Source organism: Barbatula barbatula (genome assembly GCF_947034865.1).
Source record: "Barbatula barbatula genome assembly, chromosome: 24".
NCBI lineage: Eukaryota > Metazoa > Chordata > Actinopteri > Cypriniformes > Nemacheilidae > Barbatula > Barbatula barbatula.
In genome coordinates this window covers 5,437,404-5,464,676 of record NC_136787.1, presented here as the reverse complement: position 1 = coordinate 5,464,676, position 27,273 = coordinate 5,437,404, and the positions used below count along the sequence as shown (strand labels likewise).

At 38.0% G+C, this 27,273-nt stretch overlaps 1 protein-coding gene across 1 annotated transcript in view; it reads right to left on the bottom strand.

The window, feature by feature from the left end:
- The window catches only part of itga1 (integrin, alpha 1), a 38,240-nt gene extending 12,251 nt beyond the window's left edge, over nucleotides 1–25,989 (bottom strand). Inside the window, exons 1-13 of the mRNA XM_079449131.1 lie at nucleotides 25,819–25,989; nucleotides 12,466–12,586; nucleotides 9,740–9,852; nucleotides 7,706–7,797; nucleotides 7,141–7,255; nucleotides 5,929–6,050; nucleotides 4,359–4,507; nucleotides 4,055–4,205; nucleotides 3,774–3,948; nucleotides 3,201–3,274; nucleotides 2,499–2,643; nucleotides 1,720–1,862; nucleotides 108–251 (exon numbers count right to left, since the gene is read on the bottom strand). Of these exons, the coding sequence (XP_079305257.1) occupies nucleotides 108–251; nucleotides 1,720–1,862; nucleotides 2,499–2,643; nucleotides 3,201–3,274; nucleotides 3,774–3,948; nucleotides 4,055–4,205; nucleotides 4,359–4,507; nucleotides 5,929–6,050; nucleotides 7,141–7,255; nucleotides 7,706–7,797; nucleotides 9,740–9,852; nucleotides 12,466–12,586; nucleotides 25,819–25,864 (1,590 nt within the window). The 5' untranslated portion in view covers nucleotides 25,865–25,989. The remainder of the gene's footprint in view (nucleotides 1–107; nucleotides 252–1,719; nucleotides 1,863–2,498; nucleotides 2,644–3,200; nucleotides 3,275–3,773; nucleotides 3,949–4,054; nucleotides 4,206–4,358; nucleotides 4,508–5,928; nucleotides 6,051–7,140; nucleotides 7,256–7,705; nucleotides 7,798–9,739; nucleotides 9,853–12,465; nucleotides 12,587–25,818) is intronic.
- Between the last annotated feature and the right edge of the window lie 1,284 nt (nucleotides 25,990–27,273).

Sequence of the window (27,273 nt, the reverse complement as noted above, 5' to 3'; positions counted from 1 at the left end):
CAGAGAGGAATGGCAGTACCACTCTCCTCCACATATGTTTTCAATATGTGGAATGGGGCATATCACACGCTTGTGTGGATGGATGAAAGACACCCACACATACACACCTCATTGAGTTTGTAGACATAGACTTGACCTTGTTCATCTCTCTCTGGGCCCATGTACATCGGAGCCCCTACCAGAAGAATGTCTGTGTAATTGTCACGGTCGATGTCATGCGTCTGGAGAACACTGCCGAAATATGAACCAATCTGAGAACAAGATACATTTAATATATTACCACTGAGAATGAGACACAGGCATGAATACATTTCGTATCATTGTTTTGGAATGTATTAACTTATTTATATTGTTTCATAAAGATTGACACAGTAGGAGCATCATTATAAGAGCGTCTTAACTGTGGCTCCCCCTGTGGGCCATATTGGTATAGCAGTGGGAGCAAGGCATAAGCTCAAACAGCATTGTTATTAATTTAATTGCAAAAAGACTTGTTGAATTGCAAAAAACACATTATAGTGTCATTCATTAAAGACAGACTGACAGAAAGACGTACAGATATATTAAAAAAGTTTGAAAGGGTTTGTGTTAAAAAATTAATTTATGATGAAAACTAAAATTATGTCAACCGAGTCTATGAAAACCAGGCTTACATCTAAAGAAAACCAATATGTTTTTCGTACGAATTAGCACACATAAGCATGACACTAATACGATTAACATGTTGCTAACATGATGCTTACGCGATTACCATGATACCAGCATGACGCTAACGCAATTGGCATTATTGTTAGCATGACACTAATGCTATAAGTATGCAGCTCGTATGACGCAAACATGATCGGCATGTCGCTAGCATAATTACCATGTTGCTAACATGAAGTTAACTTAATTAGTTTGTTTGTAAGCATGATTAGCTTGTTGCTTACATGATGCTTACGAGATTAGCATGTTGCTAGCATGACACTAACGCTATAAGCATGTTGCTCGTATAATGTTTACGCTATAAGCATTTTGCTCGTATAAAGTTAACGCTATAAGCATGTTGCTCGTATAATGTTAACGCAATTAGCATGATTGCTAGCATGACACTAAGTAAGTATGCAGCTCGTTGCTAGCATGATTAGCATGTTGCTAACACGAAGTTAACATGATTAGCTTGTTTGTAAGCATGATTAGCTTGTTGCTTACATGTTGCTAGCATGATACTCCAGGACACAAGTGAACCAACCCCATCGCGATTAATCTCATCCAGAATAAAAGTTTGTGTTTACATAATATAAGTCTGAGTACTGTGCATATACATTTTGTATTTATAAACACATAAATGCATATATTTAAGAAAAAAACACAAAATTAAACATTAATTTATCAACGAAATCACTGGAAAATATAAATAATGTAATTATTTTTCTAAATATGTATACATGTATGCATTTATTAATACAACATTCATATGCACATCATACAGACATATATTACGTAAACTTATTAAAATAAAATCTCGATTAATCGTTTCACAGCCCTAACTCTAACATATATTCTTCTAATATTTTATACTTTTCATTTAATTTGTATTATTTACAGCAAATCGGGCACTTAAAATGTTTTTGTGATTTTCATTAAAAGAAATTACACTTTACTTATTTATTTCTGGGTGAAACACTAGCTTTCTCAAAAAGCTTCGGAATGCAATGATAACGATAAGAACTGAGATACCTGCTCTCCTTTCAGCGTCTGTGTAATAGTCACATTTTCCCCATCAAAGCGGTACACTGTGACACGACCACTGTGGTTAAAACGTGGCGCTCCTGTGATGTACAGCACTCCGTTTGGTGTGAATGCTGACTGCACGTCGTAACCTGCAACCAAAGCCACAGCTTACCCTTCACCTCCACTACCCTAAATATCACTGACAGTCATCTGAACACTGTCAGTAAATGAAAAACAGCAGAGGCTACAATCCTAGACTGTTTCATTACCAGAGACACAGAATAAACCAACATGACTTTTTGTTATTCTTATTACTAGAATCAGCATTTGGAAAACGTTTCAAGCATAGCTTCTGCGCAGCTTATTCTCTAAACACGTTGACCAGATAAAGTCATTTTGAGCTCTGGAGGCATTGTTTCAGTCTGAAGCGACATCCTTAAAAGGGGATACGAGGAGAGCGGGTGAGTGTTTATGAGATGGTAGCAGTTCTTAACAATGTGTTTAGACTGCTGAGACACAGCCCTTGTTTATTAACTGCCTCTTCTACTACTGCCACTGATGCAAAGGATATTAAATTATTGATGTATTGATTATTATGGTTATTTATGTGGTACCAAAGAAGATGATTCAGCTACTGTGTGCAGGAAGTTCAGAAATATGCTAATTTACAAAAAATAAAGTGTGCACAAATCACTCGGCCACAGCCAGGGATCGGACATTTGCTACTTTACACAAAGCTCATTTGGGCGACGCAGGTCTGAATCCGACTCGATATCCGTTCTTACCTACGTATTCCGCAATGCCTTCACTTTTTTTTACAGAAGGATGATGGAAGGCGTTTTTTTTGGGAACAACAAACTCATTGCCAGCTTGCATCACTACGGTGCCATTCCAGTCAAAAGCCCCCACAGCTCCCAGCATCACACCTGTCTGAGAAAGACATCCGTCAAAACAAACCCAAGCGTGAACCATTTTCTCTCATGTAGATGATTGTACACATGCGCATGAAGTTAAATTAGAAGTAATTCTTGGCGAGTTCCCATATTTACAGCACAGTAGTTGTTTTGAGTTAATCTTGAACAGGATAGTTCACCCTTCTTAAAACTTATTAAACGTTGTATCATATGGTATCATGTACCATGAATGTATTTGTATGGTAAATGTTCTAATTGTATGTTATAAAAAGCTAATTTTGTGCTCCACAAAAGAGGGTTCCACTAGTTTGGCACAACATGAGGGTAGGTACATAAGGACAGAAATGTCATTTTTGGATGAACTGTATGCATCTCAAGTAACAGTGACATCTCTCTAAACATCCGTCGCTGATGTGTAACTTTCACATCTTTGCTTGTTTCCCCCGAGGTCTGCATGAGGTGCATGAACTGCAGAAATCCACAATGAGCGCATAATACCATATTTGATTTATATCACCGCATCTTCATAAAGACATATGGTTGAAGTATATGGCTGATGTGACTGACACTTACTTTAGACGTGTGAGCGCTGAACCCTGTCTGAGACATTTCCATCTCAAAGGAGGATGTGTGGTTCCCTGTTGTGGCTGTTAGATAAACACACATTTATGTTAAAAGGATTGACAGCGTAATCGACCATTTTAAACGACATTGCAGATTTCCAAAATGTTGAGGCATTTACATGTCCATTTCTACACAGTAAAAGAATTTTCTGGCAGCTGGGGCGCCAGATATAAACCGTAAAATGTTAAACCCTCATAATTTTCCTAATTCGCTGTGTTTTTCTGTAATTTTTTATTTTAATAAATAAATAAAATATCTGTAAAAAAATGACAAGAAATATTTGTACAATTACGGCCTTTTACAGTTTATGTACAAATTTACATTTGTAAAAGAAAAAACGGGTTGTTGTTGCATTGTTGTGCAGTTGCTAGGGTGTTGTGGGTGGCTGATAGGGGGTTGCCAAAGAGTTCTGTGTGGTTGCTCCTTCAGTGTAAATCTTTGTTTAGTCGGGGCAGTTCAACAAATATGACTAAATACACAGAATTTAGACTTATCACAACATAACGTATTTATTTCGGTTACCTTCCAAGGCAAAGATCTTGCTTCCAAGCGCATCAACGATAGTTACTAACGCCCTTTCATCCGACACGTTGAAGAAATGATCACTTTTTTGCTCGCTAGCAATCGATTCGATTTCATCAATAAACGTCTTCACATCTTCAAGACTTTTATTTTGTCGATAATAGTCACCGAGGACCTGCAACGAGACAGTATGTGCATGTTAAAATGTAACAGCTAATTCAGTCTGCTGATCCTGATTCCTGAATCCAGTATTTTCAGTATACATGGATGATAAGACTTACAGCAACGGCAAACCTCTCGATACCATCAGCATCACACTGAGCAATGACTCTATTTAAATCGTGTTTGTCATGCGACTCTCCGTCTGTGACAATCACCATGACTTTTTTGACGCCTGGTCTCGCTCCTCGCTCCTCCGTAAATGCCTCTTTCCTTTACAGGATAAAAGACTAGTTAGAGTGTTTTAATGAGCTCAAACGTGTAAACAACTACTCGTGTTATAATAAAAGCTTTAAACTATGTTTGTGTTGCTCTGGCGATGTGGCGTGATTATTATGAGAGATTATATGGAAACATAGTGCATACCTTGCTGTATCAATGCCAAGAGCCGTCATGGTTTTGTGTCCGGTTCTTTGTTTGATCAATACCGCTTGCTCGACGAGGTCTTTTGTGTTGTTGAACTGGCTGAGGTTAAACACGTGGCCAACATCATCTCCATACGACACGATGCCCACCTAAAGAAATTAAAGTGAAACATCGGGCCAAACATGGGTGGTCCTCAGACACGCACGTCTCTAATATCTGTGTGTGTGCTGTCATGATGTCATCCTCTCAAAAAAGTTAATAAAACATTTATTTAACTGTGGAATATGCGGTCTTCCCCCGCTCAATGGTCTGTATTTTCCAGCGTTGTTCTCAAGAAAGCTGTAATTTCCTTAAAGTAAAACCAACCAGTATGGTGTCTCCATAGAAACTCTTTGTTTTGTCTTTCTTGGTACAATTATTTAGTATCAACTGATTTTAGTTCCACTGTGTCTGACAAACTGCACACAGTTTAGACAAAATACTGTAGTTGACCTAAAATAATGTTTTGCCTTGTTCTGAACATTTTGAAAAATGTACACAAACCCTTATTTAAAAGCACTTGCTGTTTCATTTTTGGTTTAGTTTTTTTCTTTTTAACACATTTAATTAAGTCTTAAAGATCATTGAGTTCATTTTACATTTTGATTCAGTTCTGTATGTTGTATTTCGTTCTAACATTTCTGTAGTGATAAAACTGAAACAGGAAGTGCTTATGGACCAGCGTTGTTTCCATTGTTTGTTGTCAAAGTGGTCTACAGAAAAGAGTGGCCAAGATATTCTTTAAATATTATAAATTGTTTTATTATATATTTGTATTATAGTTATAAAAAAAAATATTACGTTTATATATATTCCATAACGTCCTGTTGCTATTTTACTTATGTCATCTGTATTTGTATTACTTGCTTTATTATATTTTGTATTATAGCTATTAAAAATGTATAACAATATTGTATTCTATATATTTAATAACTTCCGGTTGCCATTGTACTTCTGTCATCTGTATTTAAAGGGACAGTTCACACAACAATGAAAAATCTTTCTTTCACTCATCCTCTTGTCATTTCAAACCAGAAGAAAACAAAAGAATATATTTTGATCTACGTTGTGAACCGAACAACGGCTCTACATATTGACGTGCATTGGTGTTGTGTCCATATAATAGATATGAATGAGTACGTCATTGTTCAGTTACCAACATTCTTCTTTTGTGTTCTGCAGAAGAAATAAAGTTATACATGAAATGACAAGAGGGTGAGTAAATGACAGAATTTTCATTTTTGGGTCAACCATCACTTTAATATTTTCACTGTAAAGCTGCTTTGCAACAATGCAAAATTGTGAGGAAAAAGCTATTTACAAATAAATAGATAAAACATTTTAGTTCTACATATGTCTGAAAGCTATTGTTTGGACTGACATGAAGGAAAGTAACCGATGAAAGAAATGTAATTTTTCTTTAAAAATACATTGAAACCCTTATCTACCAACATAGTCTGTGGATATGTATTTTATTCTCTCCAAACCGCAGGTTATCAAGATAATAATTGGAATATCTAGAAAAACTAACCCGGGCAGGTCCAACTTCAATGTTCTGTAGAAACTTGACCAAGAAGTCAGTGATGTGGTTCCAGGGATAAATGCTGTTGGAACCATCCAGAACTATAACCATATCCATATCCTGCTTGCACTCTGAAACATGACACACACACAAAAATAAACCTCAAACACCTTCATTACAATTAAACTAGTGAGAAAAATCCATATCACTATACACATGTGTAAAATCCCCAGAGGCGGTTGACTGCCAAAAGCCATCATTGGTTTAAACAGGACCCTTTTGTATATTACACAGCTCAGTAAAAATCCAAACTGAAGCTGTGCACGTTACATAAACATTACATGAAACATTCGGAATCAAACCCTTTGAAAGGCATTCAATTGAAAGTGACATTGACCTTCCACTGGCATACGGAAAGTTATGACTAACCTTGGCCTATGCTGTTTTTCCAGCCACTGTACCAAAATAATATTGAACTATAATATTAATTGTATAATTAACTATTTTAATTTGACTCCACGATCGAAATATATGAAATTAATATTTCATGTCCATTTACAGTGTGTGTCTGTTACAGTAGTCATGTACTGTAATAAATAATGTTCTAATACAGTTTTTCCCGTCTCGGACACGAAGAGATTCATTGTTGATATGATACCTCATGCGCTATGTATATGTGTTTATGATGAGTCACTGGTTCTGCTGTGTGTTTAGGGACGTCAATTCTTCTAAACATTCTCCTAAAATGGTTATGCGGGGCAGGAAAAGCGACCCAAGGTTTACACGGCTGGAATGTGCTAATGTATACTTGAATCACGTCACTGGCGTGTAGTGGACTTCTGAACTGAGGTAGCAAAGTCTGCGTTCATGTTTCAGTTCCAATAGATGTTACTCATGGAAAACTAACTGGTATTTATAGTCACCCTCTTTCGGACCATTATTCAACCAATACTGAGTAAAACCATAATAATGACACAACAGTACAGATCATTATTTCTAGGTATTTTGAGAGGTTGCTTATGATGTCACCGAAAATGCGTTGCCACAGCGTTAAATCACAGCAACATTTTCAACTTCACATTTCAATTGTTGAATTTTCTAAGGAGACACTTCCTTAAAAAACATAAATGGTGGTTAGGTTTAGGATAGTTAGGTTTGGGGTCAATGTAAACAACATACTGCATACAAGTATGTGCGTGTGCCAGAGTGTTTGTGTCGTACCTCGTACAGATGGAGCGATGGAGTTGAGAACTTTGAAGGAGGAGCTCACATTAGAACAGATGCCTGTGATGTACTGCTGCTTTCCACACATGTATCCATATTGAGGACCACAGGCCTAAAAAGAAAGCACAATTTATAAAAACAGAACGATGACTGTTGAGATTTAGCTGAGCTCTCAATCCTAATGGATCAGACAAGTATCTAAAATAGAGTATCATGTGGATGAAATGAATAAATCTAAGATAATTCCCATTGATCCCATTAGGATTGGCTCCAAATTACCATTGAAATTCCATTAGCATTCCTTCAGGATTTGTGTCCCATTGGTATCATTTCGTATTTTTCAATGACAGATGATAAACATCTGATCTACCAAACAACAGACATAGTGTTACATTATGGGTCTGTAAGTACAAACATTCACTGGAAGAACTGTTTCAATAAATCTGTGCTGTAATAATTGTAATAATTGAAAGGAGTCTCTGATCATGCACTATTGGGTAAGTACAGTGGTTAAACAATGAATGAACATTGCAGACCGGACAAATGGGCAGATGTTCCCTACCAGAAATCCATCGCCGTCTGGGTTAACCACCAGCGTTGTTCCCATCGTCATGTTTTCCTTGAGTTCATGTATGTTCGGAATTGTTGTGTTTTCTGTTACAAAAATAAATAAGAAAGCAAGCGCATTTAAACAAATACACAAAAAAATCCCCCCTTGTGTGTTTACTAGCTCGTGTGTTTTGCAAGTATGCAGAAAATATCCCAGAGAACGAAGTTTTTGCCTCACAAACATGAAAAAGCAAATGTGAACCAGACACATTCTTTTTTTGGTCTGTCGAGCCCAGAAATTTAAACAGTACCATTTTTTCAACATGTCCAGGATTAAGATAATAAACTGTTTTTTAATGTTTAAAGTTTATAGGAATTATAGTAAATAATAAAGCTGGAGGCAGAAGTTCAAGCACCGTCTGTTAAGAGTCAGAATTCCTGTCAGATGTCTCGGACCTTAAGGTAGAGCCCTTGAGCAATGGGAGAAGACATGCAACATTGAGTTATCTGCGGAGGGATTATATCATTATGTGTAGATTACACATTAAAATGTTTGTTGGATCACTTCCTGTCTGTAGCCTTCCTCTGAGAGTCAGACATTCAAGAGGTTACACACACACACACACACAGATGAAAACACTACGGGCTTAAGAAAATTACACATTTCTATCAAAGTCTACTAAAACTAAAACTCAACATATGATTAATGTATGATTTTTAGGTTTATTTATTAAAAACGCTTATTTACTTTGCTTCTAAACATCTTTCCCATCTCGCGTGTCATTTTTTTAACTTCTCAAACGCATATGTCAAATCATTTACACTCCGTTCCTCCTGAATATCCAGTTAAGACCAAGTTATGGAGAAAAATTGTTTATAGTAAATGGTTTTAATGGCGAACACTATTGACAGTCCCTGCACCGATGCTCATATCGCGGAACTTTAAGATTGCTGTGTCCTTGGGGTGAATTGCTTATTTTCCTTATTTTCAAGTAGTTTCAGCATCTGCTAAATGTAATATAATGTATGTCTTAGGTATAAAAACAAATGTAAATGAGCCATAAGTTGGCAAAAGTGTTCTTAAACAGTTTCAGTATGGACCGGTGTTGTGCACCACAGCAATCTTCATTCATTTCCAGAATAACGTCTCTAGAATGGAGAAAAATGTCCACAGCTGTTCCAGCTGTAAGGTTCCTCGGTGCATCTGTTACACTCGTGTGGTATCAATCAAACTCTTAGCACTCACACAACGGTTTGTAAATGCTTTTAAATGAAATGATCGCACCCGTTCTTGAATTTAGAAAGGTGGGAACAGACAGAAATCGCAAACTCAAAATGAAGTCAGAGATGTTTCTAGGGCAACATGTGTTGGCCTTTTATCAACATCCTCACCTTACCCCAAACCCTAACCATAACATTTTTTTATTTTGGTTAACATTAACTCCAATATCCTGCCATCAATGTGCCATCAAATTATTTAAGATGCAGTTGTTTTGATGTCATGTCACAACATGCTTTCTTGGATAGCATGCTCGGATGAATCATGCAATGAGACCAGGAAAATGTATTAAGAAGCCAAATACTGTAAACCAATAATGAATTCATGATGATTTTGAGCAATGCACTGATGTAAGTGTATTTGTACCCTTTCCCTTCGCTGGAAGTGTTACTTTAAAAAAAGAAGAAGAGAAAGGTTACTTAACATCATTCTAAGGTTCTGCACAGCTTATTTTGTCTGTTTAGTTAAAGTGAAACCAAAGCGGTGTGTTGGTTCAGGGTGTAGCCTACTTTGGAAAAATGTCTATAAGTAGCCTGTTTGAAGCTGTCAAAGTGCTAATTCAGGAAGTATGACACAATTTCAGGCCAATTGAGGTAATGTCTGTTAGACCTTCCTGTTACAGGTTTCCTGGTATTTCTCAGGCCGACCGAAACACAGACAGTCAACAATCCGTAGATAAACGACAGACAGAGAGTACACAGAAAATCCACAAAAATCACTTACAGAAGTTGTGATGGCAAAATATACATTAACAAAGAGTCTTCTCACCTGACAACTGGAATTTTTCACAACCAGTATTTCTGTTTTGGCCCACAGGGCACCTGTAGACGTCTCCGGTCCGTTTTGCCGGCTGTCCGGTCAATGGAGAACCAATCAGAACCCTTCAGAAAAAAGAAGAAGGGAAGTATAGTAGTAAGCAGGCTCTTTTAACTTCAACCACAAGAAAAACCCTCGGGATTTGTGAGAAAGTGGAAGCTCGCTGAGCCAAAGTGCTGTTGACATGATTCGCCAGTTTTCCAGTGGGAAGAAAAGCGTAACGTAAATATGCACATCGCTTATTTGTAATAGTACAGTTCAACACAACATATGTGAAATGTCAGTGGGAAGCAACGATTTTCTCTTTTCTGTCACTAGAACAATAAACACTTTTAAGTATACGTGATTTGGACAGATACTGTATATGATGCATTTAAACCCATGCGACTGTTTGTAACTGATGTACTTTACAACGCAATAACATTTGTGTTATTTTTTCCCATGGTTATGTTTAGTTACTTTCTGTGGTCCATATGAGTGCACTTAGCTAAATAGAGAACATGCGCCGGGTTCAGTTTCGAATGGTGTTTTTGACAGCAGAGCTAAAGCTAGACAAACCTTCTTCAAGCATGTAAACAACTCAAGTCATTATCATTCCTGTAGCCAAATGGACCCTGACACAGTAGTGGACACAACAGAACCCTGCGTAATCTTTCCTTCTTCATATTTCACTTACCAGTCTACTGAGTTAACAAACATTATATTTTACACTTTTTCTTCAGTTTTTGAGGCTCAGATGTACTAATAGTACTTTAAAATAATCCACCAGCTAAAGAGTTTGTTTTAGAATGTTAATAGATAGTAAGTGAATTTGTTTGCTAATGTTGTGCTCGCTGACTAGGTTGCGAATGCTGTTTGAGGTGATGAAAGATATGACCTTGTGTTATTGTCTTCTTGTACACCATGCAAACGGTGGGATTTTGTTCCTTCTTTCTTTTCTCAAAACTAAACGATTTCCATTGAACAGATTGTGTGTTCTTTTACATTACTATCCCATCACGGGTCTGATTCCACATTTCACCTGACGTCCCCATTTTTATAATGATGAGTTATGTGTCACATTTCTTTGGCCCATCCACGAGGCCATAGGACTGAAGGGTAAAGCAGCCAATCACGTTCTGTTTTGTGCCACGTAATGTTAAGAGACGAAAATTGTCCCAGCAGAAACAGTTCAACAATGATTATAAGTTTATGCCGTGATCTTCGCATACTTTTAAAAGTTAAGCGTTACGACGATCGTGATGAATTCTTATTGCAACAGATTTAGACATGACAGCTTACTTCTTCGATCAGATGGCTTTGTGTTGCCTTTGTTTTTCGCAAGTCGTGAGATGTAAAGTAGAACTTCGATTATCTAATGGTACCATTGGCAAATTTTTCTTAATGTTCAACATTTTTTCATGATAATCTGTAGGACTTTCATACTTTGAGTACAATATGTGATATCATCTTACTCATAAAATCTTACATTCAATATAATGACCCGCAGGGTTGCACGGTTTTCATGCAGGTTGCTGAGTGCTTCGAGCTATACAGCCAGTTATACATATAATAAAAAAGTATTCAAAATTGTGACTGTTTTCCTCTAGATCTACGTCTTCAGATGTTTTTTGGGTTTATTTTGTAGATTAAAATAATGAACTACCACAACAATGCACAGTACCACGATGCTACGTGGTATCGTGATACGTCCGCTGGTATAGTATTGTAAGATATGTTTATGGTAGACAACCCTACTTGCCCATGAGGAGACCATTGTCAAGATTTCCTGCATAAGTGAATCAGACCACCTGCAAGAAGTTTATATAAAGCTGTCTCAGGGTTTCTCCCGAGGAGAGAGATTAAACCTTTACAAGCAGTGTGAAAATGTGCTGGTAGGCCAACTGAGAGAGAGAGAGAGAGAGAGAGAGAGATCACAGATGTTTGATATAACAGACTTCACTGAGGGGAACTGTTTTATACAATAGGGAGTCATTTCCATTTGGCCGTATACTTAATGGAGTTAGCAGGCCGGAGCACATTAGCTAGATTTCTTCATTAAAATAAAAGCAGGACCATTACCAAAGCAAGCTAAGAGAAATGCCTCTGGCAATGGATCGTTCAATTATACAACTATATGTTCCTGGCTGCGAATAACAGAATCAAGGTTTAAAATGCAATAGTCACATTATTAAAGGTGAAGTGTGTAATACGTGTAGGCTAGCAGCAGAATAGCAGAAATAATGAACTTTTCTAAACTAATTTCAAGCCATCCCTCATAAAATGGTATACCATTACTCCCACCTTAAACCCATGATATTCACTTTTATTTAAATAGGTGCTACAAAAGGATTTGTACAGCGATGCCATAGAAGAACCATTCAGTCCAAGGTGCTTAAAAGAGCAATGTCTGTTGGACAGATTACTGCATGTCACTTCAATAGTTCTTATGGCGAATGCAACTTAAAATGGCCAGGCGCAAAAATATTTCAAAGGGTATAGCCCTGAATTCCAATAACCCATTTTTTAGCATCATTTAGCACCATTATTTTTAGGAGGGCTGGTCGAGCCAGTGTAGTTATGTTTGGCCAAGTCATGCAAGTAAAATACATCACACCTCTATTTGAAGCATAAACACACCTCATACTTCACATGGCTTTAACACTTCAATGGTTATTTTAAACAATAAGCAAACTTACCACTTTCCCTCGCTGTTCTCAAACTGTTGGACGGTATATCCAAACATGTCCTCCATTGGTCCACTGAATGACATCCTGTTCTTCTCATCCACGTTGAAACACGACAAGAATGGCAGCACTACTACAAAGAAAAACACACATTACTGAATGGCACATCACTGTCTGGCTTTGTTTACTATGACAAAGGGGTGATTTTATTCCTTACACAGATCTTGAATTGATAAGGTTATTAACTTTTGGGAGAAAACCCAGCACCATGTTGCTAAGGTGTTCTGGGTGGTTGATAGGGTGTTCAGAATGGTTGCCAGGCCCAACACAAGGTCTCTTTAATATCATGGTCCCTCGATAAAGGTCGTTCTTGAGTATTGGGACTAGACTTTGGCAGTTGAGGATGACGTACAGTACGCAAGAATGCTGGGGAACATATATTGAGAAACAGCCATAGTCTCTCCTTCAAAGTAATTGTATGCAATTTAGTTTTTCTGGCTTTAAAACTAAAACCAATAACGTTTGTCTCTCTATCGCCATCTCTGTTTGAAACTAAAATCACGGTTTACTTTATATTTATCTTTACGTGTGTTGTCAAATGATATTTCACACAAATCCGACCCACAGCTCAAATATATAAAGTCTAAATATGTATCAAATTGTCAAAAAAGTGTATCATTGTGAATCAGGTAATGTAAGGGGAAACTAACCTTGTATGTACTTGCTTAACAATTATTCGTTTGTTCAAACATGTTTTAAGGTCTAACCGAGTATCCCTAACACAATTTGAGGATGGATAAATAAACTTAGCAAAACGTCCCACTGTTTTCATTACTTAGGTATAGGGGGTTTGGAAAAGGAAAAGGAATAGTGATGTTTACCACAGGAAGAACCATTTTCCAGTTTATTATAATTTTTATTTATTACTCGGAATGGAATTATGCCTACAAACATACAATATTTTAGTTCAATAAACAAACAGTTTTCTATTTTCTTTTCCATAATATTTTTCCTATGGTCCTAAACATGCTCCCAGTTGTGCCGTGTTTGCCCGGTTGTGTGAGAACGAAACATCTTAAATCTGCTGGGAGCAATACACGCATACAGTAGTGGGCAGAGGAATTTCACGGAGCAATGCAGAACAGCGGTCCTGACCTTCTGGACAATGTTCTCTTCACGAAGACCACCAGAGTCCGTCTTTCAGTACTGTATTTTAAAGGAGAACTAAATATAGAGTTGAAATGCTTCATTGTACCCCGGCCACAGAGAGTCTTTTCACATGCTGTGTGCAATGGAATTTCAGTCAAGATTTACTAAATTCTTGAATTTGGGAGGGAATTGTGAAGATTAACAAATCACTGCGGCGATGAAAGTTTATGGATATGTTTGAGAACACAGCGAGACATTCAAACAGAAAGCCATTTGTGCCCACTCATGTTCATCGTCGATAACCGTCATGTTTCGAGCTGATGAATTGTGAATGAAAGAAACGTAGGCCAGTGTAAGGAGTAGCACTGCACGTTATAAAGAGGGATTTATGTTCTCTGTTAATGCCAGAAGACTCGGCAGAGGAAACAGAAGAGACTGTATACGTCCATTGACACGCCTTATTAGAATGTCCAAAAGCAAATTAACAGTGAAAGATTTCCAGACAAGCATCCAAACCCTGTTTCCATTGAGTCTTGCTTTTGAAGAGGTTATGTGTGATGGGTGACCATCTGAGACTATTTATACACTTAAGATGTGTGAGACACAAGCAATGTGTATGGGAAAAGCAAGAGAAGGAAGAAACTGGAGAGACCAGCGTCGAAGAGGAAACTGGAGAAGAGTATGAAGGATCATACAGCACTCATTAGAGATGTAAGAAAGTGTGAGCGTTTGTTTTGGATTTGTAAGACAGATAAACAATTCATTTCTTCTGCAGTCTAGACATGATGAATGTATTTTGAAAATAAGATGAAACGGAAACTCAAGACGATGAAGACAAATACGAAGAAGTGGAAGTAGACAAGATCAAAGAAGTTGAAACAGAAAAATAAGAAGATGCTGAGAGAGAAATATGTTCAGAGACAAGCAAATGTTTGTAATGAAAGACTGCTGGTTTGTTTGGGGGGAGACTTTAAAGTTGTTGTCTTTACCCACGACCAATATATTTGGAAAAGAATAAACATTTAAATATGAAGAACCCATAAAAAGAGACTGCACGAATTACATTTTCAATTTCATCTAAATTATTTCTTATAGACATCTATGAGATTAAATAGGTGAGCAAATGTTAGCTTTCTTAAAGGGACAGTTCACCCAAAATCGAATTCCGTAATCATTTACTCCAAATCTGAATACATTTCTTTGTTTTGATAAACACGGAGAAAGATATTTGCTAACCCAACAGTTCTTGGCCACCATGGACTACCGTAGTGGGGGAAATTGCTTTATAAATGTCTTTGTTCTGTTAAACACAATAAAAGATATTTCAAGCAAACAGCGTGGGGAACTACTGACTACTATTGTTATTTTCCTACTATGGTAGTCAATGGGGTCCAAGAACTGTTTGGTTACAAGCATTCTTCCAAATATCTTTCTCTGTGTTCAACCGAACAAAGAAACAACTCACGGATGAATAAATGATGACAGAATTTTAATTTTTGGGTGAACTGTCCCTTTAAGTGTTTTGCATCTCAAAAATAAGTCTAACAATTGTCTTCAAATGAGATTCAGAAGGAAACAGACACAAAATAATAAAACAAGAACCCTGCTTATCAGAGGACGCCAGAGGGATTGTTTTTTTGTTGCGAGTCGTATTTGCGAGTTAGATAAACATGAATTTCCTTTCCAATCTACTGACACTGTAAACAAAGACACCGAGAGGCAAAGGGACAGCTGGTTTCCTCCTTGACCATGTCCATCTTCTGACACAGACAAACAGGCCCTGGTCTGAACCTGACTCTTCTCTTAATGAAGTGACTGTTTGTGATGTGGATCTGAGAGGAAAAGGGAAAAACTTCCTGCTGAGATTTAATGAAGGATGCGCTCCGAGCACATAGCGAGCGAACGTTTCGCAAACACACCACAATCTGTTCACACACAGTGTTTATGCAAACACGCAGACACACGCAGGGACAGGTGCGAAAAAAGGGTCAGTTTTATCTGGTTTTATTCATTTCAGTTTGTTTCGTGCTAATGAGATTTTTCACAGAAACATCAGTTCACCACCTGCTGTGGTCTACAAACCCAAGCCTTCGCCCAACAGACCTGATCGATTTGTGTCTGAGAAGATATTTCCTCTATCATCTGATTTAAGATGGCCAATGAAGCCTTTCTTCATTGATCACAACTGGGGAAGATGCCCAGACACATGGATTCATGGATCTCCAAGAACATACTTCAAGATTAAGGTTAAAGAGTGATCTCTTACTCTCAGAAAACAGCAGAATTTATCCTAAAGCAACGATGCCTTTTAACATTAAATCAATGATTATTTTTGCTATCTATGTAAAGCATTACTGTTATTAATGCTCATACATAATGTAGTTCTTGATCTTAAATATTGAATATGTCATTTTTGCAACACAATAACAAAGCTACAATGCTTGATGACACTGTTCATAACATTCACTGTTATGTCACAACTTAAGCAAAGAGAGTGGCTTGATAGGACCAACAACAGAGTGGCATGCAAGATGCTATAACATCCACATGTTTTGCCATAAGTTGTGTTCTGTTGCATGCAGCATTGGCATCAAAGTATTGCAAGAGCAACTCAAAAGTAATGCTTCTTGCCAGCCCTTGCATTTCTGGTAAACTGACAGCTATAGGATGTCATTCTACTCTCGCCGCGTTCAAACTGTGTGAAAAGTGATGGTTGAATTGGTGAAATGGTTGAAACACATATAAGTGTCGGTTCACCTGAAGTATTCCAGCTGTCTTATATTACTGTGGAAGTTCTTCAAAATGTGGTAAATTGAATATGTTTTTGACAAAGAATCATGTAAAAAACCTATAGATACCGCGAAAATTGGCCATGATGACTGCGTGGGGAAAATCTGATATTGTGACAGATCTAATTCAAACATTGTTGGAAACACATTGGGTACAAGTACACAACTAAACAAAGCTCATAACACTGTGCAAGTGTTTTTTAACATTTTTAATGCAAACGTCTAACATATTGATCATTAAAGTATTAATCTTTGGTGTTTAACTCATACTGCATTGTTTGTGTTGAGAACGCAAACATCCAACTAGCCGCTACAAAGAGCATTCTAGCTGTAAATTATAACAGCACGCTAAAAGCAGCTCATAACCCCTTATTGACCACAAACCCCAAACTACATTATAAACATGGGAAAATATGAAGAAACCACGTCACACCTCCAGGACTGCATTGGAGGATCTGCTTTTGCAAACACATTCTTTTCAGATATGAAACAATATATCTTTTTTTTTAAACTCACACAAAGGTCTGACACATGAAACTAAGGTACTTCCTGTTAAAGTCACACTTGAACATCTGCTAAATGTCTTGAATGTAAATGTACGCGTTGCATGTTCGACAGGACATCCTCTGCACGCGCATGCAGTGAAAAGCGTTCCATGCAAAAGATTACACATTTTCTTCATCAAAGCATGATAGACACTTGCATAATTAGAGAAAAATGTAACTATAATCCAACTGTTATTGTAGGAGCTGCACATCATGCTGACATCATCACGCTACATCATCAAAATGTTTTTGGTATCCATAGAGATGTGAAGACAATAATTCTGCACAAACTAGATACACGTTCTGAATCTAAAAGCTCTTTGAAGTGATACATTCCATTCTCAAATTGCAGCAAAGGTCAAAGCCCCTGAAATGACACTGTATTCAGGTCCAATCGTGTCAAATGACAGTGCCAAAGTGTGATTCATTTTGTAAGATGTGTTGGATCTATCTGTGCTAAGACATCCTACATCGACACATTTGGCAGTGAGAGCTCTTCGTGATATTGAGAAACGACGCCTTTGCGAGACCTTGTCTGGCTCCCACATGTTCACCCATGACAAAGCAGAAGATATGCAGTTTCTTTGTTGCCTAATACTGAGTCTGTTAAATGAAAACAAGTTGAATGAGAAATTCCAGCAACCACCAACATTTTTTTCCATTTGAACCCATTTAGGGGTCAAACATAAACATTTTCTAGATGAATTTAAACCCGATGGCTGGGTTTGTCCCTTTTTGACAACAGCTGAGAGTGTAAGATCACCCGTAACCACAATGGCTCTCTAACTTTTTTGGTCTCAAACTCAAAAGTTTAAACCTTAAGAAAAACATCAAAATACACAATATCTATGGCTGCAGGAAGAAAAAAAACTCTTCTTCAACGTGGTGTGTGATTTCCTGCAATGTGCAACGTGATGTGCAACTTCGTAACAAGCATACTTATGAACATACTTAAGATGCTTCATAGAAACAGCTGTATTCAGTTTTTGTCTGCTGTGCGTGTGCTCCTCCAATGCACCAAAACGTATTCAGAACACCTTAGATCCTCCATAGCAACACCCTGGCGACCATCCACAACACCCTAACATGGTGTTGGTAATCATCAATCATATTCTATGCACAAAATGTAGGGGACTGGAGACATAGAGACCCCATTCAGACAAGTCACTGTTGCCATAGAAACAGAAATAGCCCCCTTATAGTATTGAAAACAACATACCCAAATTGTTTCTATACAGCACTTTATAAATATTTAATAATTAACTGTAACTGTATAAGTGATCCATAGGGAAGATCCATTCTGTTAACCGTAATGTTGTGCGGGCCCAATATCCTGTTCATATTCTGCTCGTTCACATGTGTCCCCTCGAGGACCAGCACTTTCAAAGGGTCATGTAAAAGTCCGCCTACAGGATGACATAATGCTCCCTGCTGATTACGGAAGCTTTCATTCCAGATTTCCCCCACACTAGTGGGATAGGACCCCTGATCATGTTCTGTCGGACGCCCACTTTGTACAAACACTCACACACGAACACGCCCCGGCACTCCCCAAAACTCCCGTTCCCACAGAGTTCCTGACGGGTCCAGACACACGGAGCACAGATGGGCCACTCTCGTTCAAATATCTCACAGAAATATTTTGAGACTAAAAATACACAGAGCGAGCAAAGCAGGTCACTTCCTGCTTCTCAGACAAAGAAATGATCGCAATATCATGTACAGTAGGAAAACACTGTGTGTAAATTATATGTGTTTCCATGGAAATGCATCGAGACTTCTGAAGAGAGGTTTTGATTGAATACAGACCAGTAATTCAGATTTAATAAGCATTTTTATTAAGACATAAATTAAATTATGTCAAATTTGAATGGAAAAAATACGCTGTCTTTCCTTTTCATGTTAAGCTCTCCTTAAATTTAATGGAATAGTTCATCCAAAAATGGTCTAGGAGCTAAAACGTTTTAGAGTTATGTTAAATAATATCCTGGTTCTTCCTATTTTTGCACTTCCATTGAACGTAATTGTAGTGTAAAGTCAGTGATATGCCTCTTTCTTTAATGTGTACAGGAGCGTTTTATATTAAATCCAATTGTATTATTTCCATTATAAATTAACAATAAACTATCAACATTCAACTTTTTATTCAGCTGATAATCTGAGTTTTTAGTCATTTATGATATAGGCATGAAATAAATGTTTTCGTCATTATAGCGCATTAGGTCTAATAGACACCGCCGCCCTGATCCAAAAGGAAAACATCTCCGCAGCATGTGAACGAACCGAAACATCCCCCGTGGCTAATCACAGAATGTCATGTGTTAGCGAGGCTCTGGAAACAGTTAGCTTGTTCTTCACGTCCCGCTGGAGGGGAGTTCGATTCTCCCCTCCAGACATTATCCAGCTCACTTCCTGGAGCTGCGCACAATGCCAACATTCCCGGAGACTGTCGGTTTACAGATGAACCATCTGAAATTAAGACAAAGTCAAGTGTGTTCAACATCATGTACATGGACTGAGTTACGCTGGATGTGCATGATGTATGCGTGTCTTGGGAAGAGGTCTCTGCAGAGAGCAAAGTTCAAGATAAACATTATGGTGCACTTGGAGAAAAGCTACAGCACAGAATGGACTGTTCCTTAAAAGTAAAATACATCTTGTACAGTATACATAATACATTTTAATTTCATAAAATGTCAAGAAAAACGTACACTTTGATTAAACATGCTACAGTAGGCCACCCTACAGTTCTATGAGCCAAATGTATTATGATTAAATTTAGCTCTGCATAAAAAACGCCAAATATAATGTGTATACAGTGACATTTCAACACTGCACAGATGGACCCTGGGAAACACAACGTTTCACACACACTCACATGTTGAAAACGTCAATTTGTCCTATGATATAAATGTTTCTGCATACTGTTTACATACTATTGAGGCTCTTATGGATCAGCGTAAACTGTGCTATGCCACTTCAACAAGAACAATTCACAATAAACTTTCTCTTGCCCCATCTGTGAAATTACAATACTATTGTATAGATTTATTAACAGACAAACTAATGTTAACTTTCCCTTGACATTATATCGAACCTGGAATATATAACTGATAATTCCACGAAGCAATAGTGTGATTTGGGTGCTGGCAGTTGTTTTAAGAAATTAAGAAAAAGGAACATTCCAGGAAGCATTTGTTTTTGTTTGAAGCATCTTACCCTAAAATGAGCACCATTGTCATGAAACATAATAGGGGAAAATCCTGTAGTAACCATTTCAGGGAAAACTGCGAGGCACGACGAGGTGAAATGATACATTTAGACCCAGCTAAAGACCATGACCCTTATAACCCCTCTCTCACATCATAAACCTCACAGCGCAGATATATGAAGAGAGAACGGATACTTGTGTATACAGGTGTTGATACATCTGGGCATTTCAGTATTTTACAGGTTTCAGCAGCAAATGTTGCCCTGAGGTCCCAGGGTCAGTTTGAGGGAGTTTCGGGCCAGATGATGTGACAGTCACTTGCCCTAACATGGGACAATCTGCTGTATTATACTATTTGTAGCACTGAAAAAGCTAAACAATGTTTGTCTTCATGAGCCTTTTTTCTGTCATGTCACAGTCCATCAGTGAAGAAGATCCCTAAGATCACATTATATCCACTTAAGCACAACACATTTAAACATTTGTTCAAACACAATGATCCATTTTGGTCCAACTTTTGTGTTGGTTAGTACTGACTTGGTGTTGGTTGGGTTGGTATTTTTACAAAGTGACCAATTTACATGAATTTGTATAATATGAATTATACAAAAGCAATAATAAAGCCCCACCTCTAACGCTAACTATGAGAGGCACAAAAGCAGAAGCTGACAGATGTATGAATCCTGTGATCTGCCCGCTTCCGCAGTACCAGAAACTCTCATCATCAGTTTGATTCGTGTTAAAGAAGTCTTGTCAATATCTGCACATGGATGTTGCAAGTAAAAAGGTCACTTCCTTTTGTGTGGCTTTTGTGTGTAATAACTCCGTATAATTTGATTAAATTCATAAAAATGCTAAATGAAATTTACGCAAAAAATCCAGACCATCATATTTCTGCGGTATATTCATCACGGTGCCAAATAACCAAAAAAATACACCCACATACCGGTGTTAAGCATTTGACATGAATATTTCACGGTTTGGTTAGGGGAAGAACCCAATTGCAGGCAGGGACGATGAGGTTTAACAAAGACTTTAATGAAAAACAAATTACAAATAATACACCCACGATGGGGGGAAAACTCAACTGAGCCACGAATCAAAAACAGAAAACAAAGACTTCCCACGAGGGGGCATAAAACAAAAGACAAATACTTAACGCTATAATAACTAAGACTAACTAAACATGCATCAAAACAAGGCGCAAGGTAATCTTCAGGCACATGACATGGAAACAGGTACAAGCCAGGAAAACATGTACAACGAACGAGCACAAGACAATAGACATGAGGGCATCTTATAGGAAAACTAACGAAGGAGATAACAATGGGCAGATGTGGGTACTGAAACACTCAGGGAAGGTTAACGAGACAAAAGGGCGGGAAACACTGACGAGACACGAGAAAGCACATGGCAAGTCAGAATCAAAACAAAGCCATGTCTTTCTCACACAAACCTAAGGCTATGCCATGACTCGGCTGCAAGACCAAGAATAAACATGACATGACAGCGGAATCATGACAGAATATCTGTATCTGAGATCATTGCTTATTACCCTTAAAGGAGCCATTCTTTAGCTTTTTTTAGGCTTTTATTTAGTTTTTTTGGGTGAGTAACAATGGATGTTCATGTTTCTAATTTTAAAAACGCTTTATATTTCATATATTTCAAGTCTATTGTTCACAATAGTAATTTCTAACAAAATGACTGGATTTCTAAATAAAGTCCCTTTTTCCGAAACGCTCTGATTGGTAAAGCTGAGCAGGTCTGTCGTGATTGGTTCCCCGCTTAGAGTGTGTGTGTGTGCGTGTGTGTGTGTGTGTGTGTGTGTGCGTGCGTGCGTGCGTGCGTGTGTGTGTGTGCGTGTGTGTGTGTGTGAAGATGTCCCACCCTACCATATCAGCAAGCTTCCGCTTTTCAGGCTATTGTGATTGGTCGGTGCCACTCTCAGTGCACGTGTATTTACAAGCTTTGGCTTTTAGCAATAAACAGTAACAATGGCTTCAGCTTCACTTTATCAGTTAAAAACATGCTGATCGATCGAAGTGTAACGGAGGTCTGCTAGTGCATGTGCAAACGTCAATCTTTTATAGAGATAAAAAATGGTTCCTACTATGGCGAGGGAAATGACACCAGAACGAATGGCGTAAGATCGGTTATATTATTTAACGGTTATAACAGAAGCATTAGTTTTGCCTTTTTATATTGGACCCAAGATGGATAATAAAACAAGCAGATTGACCAGGAGACACATGCAAGAAGTGTTTAAGAGGTATGCTCAGTCCCTAAATTCAACAGATCTTTCTTATAGCTTAACAAACAAGTGTAACATTTTCTCAGAAGTGCTACTTCCTGTGTTTTTTATTCAAGTCCGTCTATGACCTCACAAATGGCGGTTGACTGTTTTAAATGTGAACGAAGTGCAACATATTTAAACAGAAACTGAGATCACTTAAATATGTTTTAACAAGGTTAGTTGCAAAGAAAATCCATCAGAGAGACAGAAAGACAAATCACTTAGTCAATTTAACATCTGTTTCTTGACAAATCAGAGGCTGCCTCAATAAGCACACGTCCCCTCAGAGCACTCTGAGCGGCAGATAGAGTTTAAAACCAACCTCCATTCAGATATCCTTAACAACTTAAAATCTTTTAGCGTTTTTGTGCACTTACACTTACTGGTGACTTAGAACAAAAGACACGATTAGGCTTTGCACATCAAAGCTGAAGGTATTTTTGAACTTCGGGATGCTAAGTATGTACAGATGTAATGGAAACTTCAGCTACTGCTCTATCTGATGTGTCGGACGTAAACAGTGCCAGCCTGAGAGGGAGTCTGTGTTGTCGAAATCCATAAACCAATCGCTGCCTTCCGTAAGCTTACCCAAACAACCGGTAGTATTTTGACGGTACTCTTTGACAGCCTGTTGGCACAAAAGAGGCAGAGGCATTTTCCCAAGCAAGATTGTGTTTAAAATACCCTGGAACAATAAAATATTTCCTGTGAATATGTCATAATAGCTGAAAAACGTTGTGGGGGATGGATCTTAACAATTTGTAAGAATCGTTTCAGATTGCATAGTAGTCATGTATCATGTTTTCAAAATTGAATAGTTGCCATGTTGTAGTTGGATGTTGACCAGACAAAAATTGCATCTGTTACTGTGATAAAAGCAATTCGTTGTAAACTGAAATTGCCCATTTTGTGCCAATTTTCAAGCAATTTCCCACTACCCTCTCCAGCATCTACCGAACAGACACCAGTTGACGTTTTCCATTACCACCCTTTTCGCAATTTATCTGCAGTGCTCTTGAACTCAATGCCGGACACCATCAACCCACAGAGCTAATTTGCCTGCCCTGGAAATGATGAACCAAGTACACAAACCATGTCCACTGTCTACCATAATTATGAGTCAGGGTTTTTCCTTTGCGAGGAACGGCCCCTGTCTACACATAACGGAATGTCTTTTTCAAGTTTCCAAGTATGGAAGAAGACAGTTCAGAGCAAGGTCTTCTGGGACATTTGAAGCACTTGCCAGTAAGTGCTTTAGATTTATACCACCGAAGATCTGCGTGCCAGGAGGAGGGGAGTGGCAGATGGCTTAGTTCAGCTGGAATGTTCATCTCCTAATGACTCTATTTTTGGTGCGCATTATTAAATTAAGGGCAAAGAGTTGAAACGGAGCAACGGTCAGCCATATAAGATGTGTAAAGTATGAATCAATTCATAATAAAATAGAAACAGGAAAGTTTAATGAGCCTTTGATGAAGATGCCATCAATCCAGGGGGGTGCATAAACCCGTTGCCCTTTTGAATCTGTTAAGTATTCAATGAATTCATGATTTATTCAAGACAGAGCACATGCTTATAAGCACACACAGAAGGGATGTAGTGCTTATGGAGGCAAACTAAGTGCATCAGGAAGATCTCAACATTGAATGACTACTATAGCATCTGCCAGTCTGTGTATACAGTACACTGTAAAAAATATTTTACAGAATCTTATTTTTTACAAAAATGTTCTGTTTTACAGATTTATCACATCTTTAAATTCGGTAGAAACTGTGAAATAACAGTAAAATTCTGCAAGTTTACAGGAAAGACATGTAATTTGACATTAAAACTACTATTTTACTGTATTTTTCTGGCGCCCAGCTGCTATAACATGTATTTGACCATGTACAGTATGTGTGTGTTCAAACTGAAATTTTCAATTTACTGCATTTGCAAATGTTATTGGTTAACGTCAATATTTAGATACATCTGTTTTATACATTTACCCCCAAAAATGTATAAATGTATAGTCCTACCTTTCACATCTCTAACAATTTGTCATTTGTTACATTCGGCAAAACCCACACAAATCCCTCTAAATGACCCAATAGTTTACATATGCCCTTCAACTTTTTAAGCTGCAATGCTTGTGCGACGGGTGTTGATGTACAGTATGTAAATTCTGTATGTACAGTATGTGTTGTTACACACGTCAGTAATACGTTCTCTTTTCACACTTCTGAGTGAATCCAGATGCACTCAAACCAAAAACACCTGCTTTAGAAATTCACGTGCTGTCATCCCAGTAATCACAGCGAGTACAGCATGTGGCTGTTGAGGAGATGCTCTCAAAGCCAAACATGGGATTTCTACAATACAGCACAATGTAAATGATGTGTTACTGTGCATGAATACAGTAAGCATTCAGTACTCTGGCACTGCATATGCCTGTATTACAGTACTAAGGTACAGTATGAAAGCATTATTAAAAATATTGTGAAACAATAGTCGCCATGATTTAAACAACGATAAAATACATGCAACAATAGGAGCAATACATACACTCCGTGGGCAGGCTATAGAGATTACACCAGACCTTAGTTCAGGAATGGAGCAATGTGTGATATTCTCGCATCTTTAATATAAGATAGAGTAAACCAAAGCAGCTGCATCCTCAACTCAACTCCTAACAGCGGGTCACGAGTCTGTATCACATGCATTCCCAAGAATGATATGAACACAAGAAGACATTAAGGGCTCCATTTGGTTCGGCTTCGACTGAAAGTCCAACAACCTCAATAACTTAATACAACTGCAATATGTCCTCTTCATAAACTAAAATGAGTATATTGCGCTACACTTTGTAATTAAAAACGAGCAATGAATGTATTTAAAAGCACGCACACTTGTGCAAACCACATTTGATAAGGTCTTGACATCGCCATCAGTCTTCCCACCTGATGCCAATGATGTCAGCTCGCATTCCACAACGAATTACGCGAAATAACTAAATGACATACATCTCAAAACACAGTGCTGTATTACTTAAAGTGCAGTGTACAAGAAAACAAAGTTGAAACGCATATGTAATTGGTTAAGTGTGGGCATGGCGCGGTGCGCAAATGGATCCCGTTATGCTCCGCGTCAAAATGCGCGCATATATGTTCTTGCACAAGATCACGAGAACGTATGATCATGATAAACCGTGATACATTACACAGTATCGATGAACACGATTAATTATGACACATTTAAAAGCACGGGCTGTCATCTGTATAAAGCCTTCTGCAATGCAACATGCAGCGCATTCATTTTCGCGCTCAGGTTTTGGACACGAGGAAACACTTGTAAACTAAGACAGACCGAATAACAAACAATTAAACATTAACGTACCTAGAACAGCTGCTAGTGTGAATTGATAGACTCCACAAGGCATCATCCTTGTTCCGCGTGAGAGCCTGGATACGAGGCTCCTTCCCTTGGAAGCGCAGACGCTCAAGTGAGTCTCTGGAGAAGACTTGATTCGGTTATTTAGAGAGGCTGCTAGAGGGCATTTCCTCTGTAAGTCAAGTACAGTGCATCCCTCCGACGATTTTGGAGTCTCACACTTTACTTTTGAACCTAGGGTGAAAGATGGTGTTTTTATACTGATTTCATGTTTTACAGCAGGATATTGAATACAAGGCTAAATCTTTATTTTTTATTTTTTTACTGCCCAGCTTTGTAAGACGTGAAATAAACAGTTTTTCATTCTGTTTTTTACTTTACTGGTATTTTGACACTAGTGTGGTCCCAGGTCTGCTTCTTATACACAGACTGCTCATCCAACTAGCGCGTATGGGGTCTGGGGGCTTCTTCCTGAAATCTTAGCAGTAGAGTCCATCAAACCTTCAGTTCTCGATATACCGATTGTGGAGATATGCACAGTTTACTTTATTCTGGCTTCCTCTGTTCTATAGATCTTCCCAACATCACGTTCCAGGAAAACGCTGATTAGTGTTTTTGTCTGTCTTTTTTAAATCAATTTCCTACGCCACTCCCATCTGGAAGCCTTTCTTAGTTACAGGAGAAAGGACACACACTGTAGGACAAATGTATCCCACGGACAACTTATAGGTATGGATATCCCAAACAGATCCCACTGACTGAAGGAAATTAGTTTGACTGACTATTTTGCCAAACATTTGGACACTTAGATTTTCAATTATTTGACGTTTGAGTCTATTGCGTATTATTTGGCGCTACGGTGTTAAGTTATTGAGAAATGTATGTACAGATGTACATTGCATTACTTATTTAGATTATTTATTCATTGGCTACAGACAAAAATGTCTGGGTGTCAACTGGGGTGATGGTTTTCTGATGACTACATGACTCGCAAACTGGGGTTGAAAATAAACGAAAGTGATTTCTGCAACTGGTCACGCACTTCTGCAACTGGTCATTCTCACTTCTGCAACTGGTCACCTTTTGTCTTACTGACCGCCATTTATTTTTTGCCACATCTATCACGTTTTTAAAGTCTTGTACATTTTGCAATGTCGTTGGATATGTAAATGTTGTCTATATAACCATAACAAAACCTCAATCTACAGAAACGTTTTTGAGATTTGTCTTTTTGTTATCTAACTCAAATAATAATAAGTGCCGTTTAAGATTTTATTAATGAAAATGACAAAAGGTCCTAGAAACATGGAATCGATTTGCACCCTCACGGAACAAAAACGTCTCGAAAAAATGTTCTGGCCTGTTTGTTTATTTTGGACACAGCTCGATCTTGATTAGTGACTTGGTAGCAAAGAAAAGCTTTTAGGCTGTCATTTGCTCAGCGGAAAACTGTACACAAGC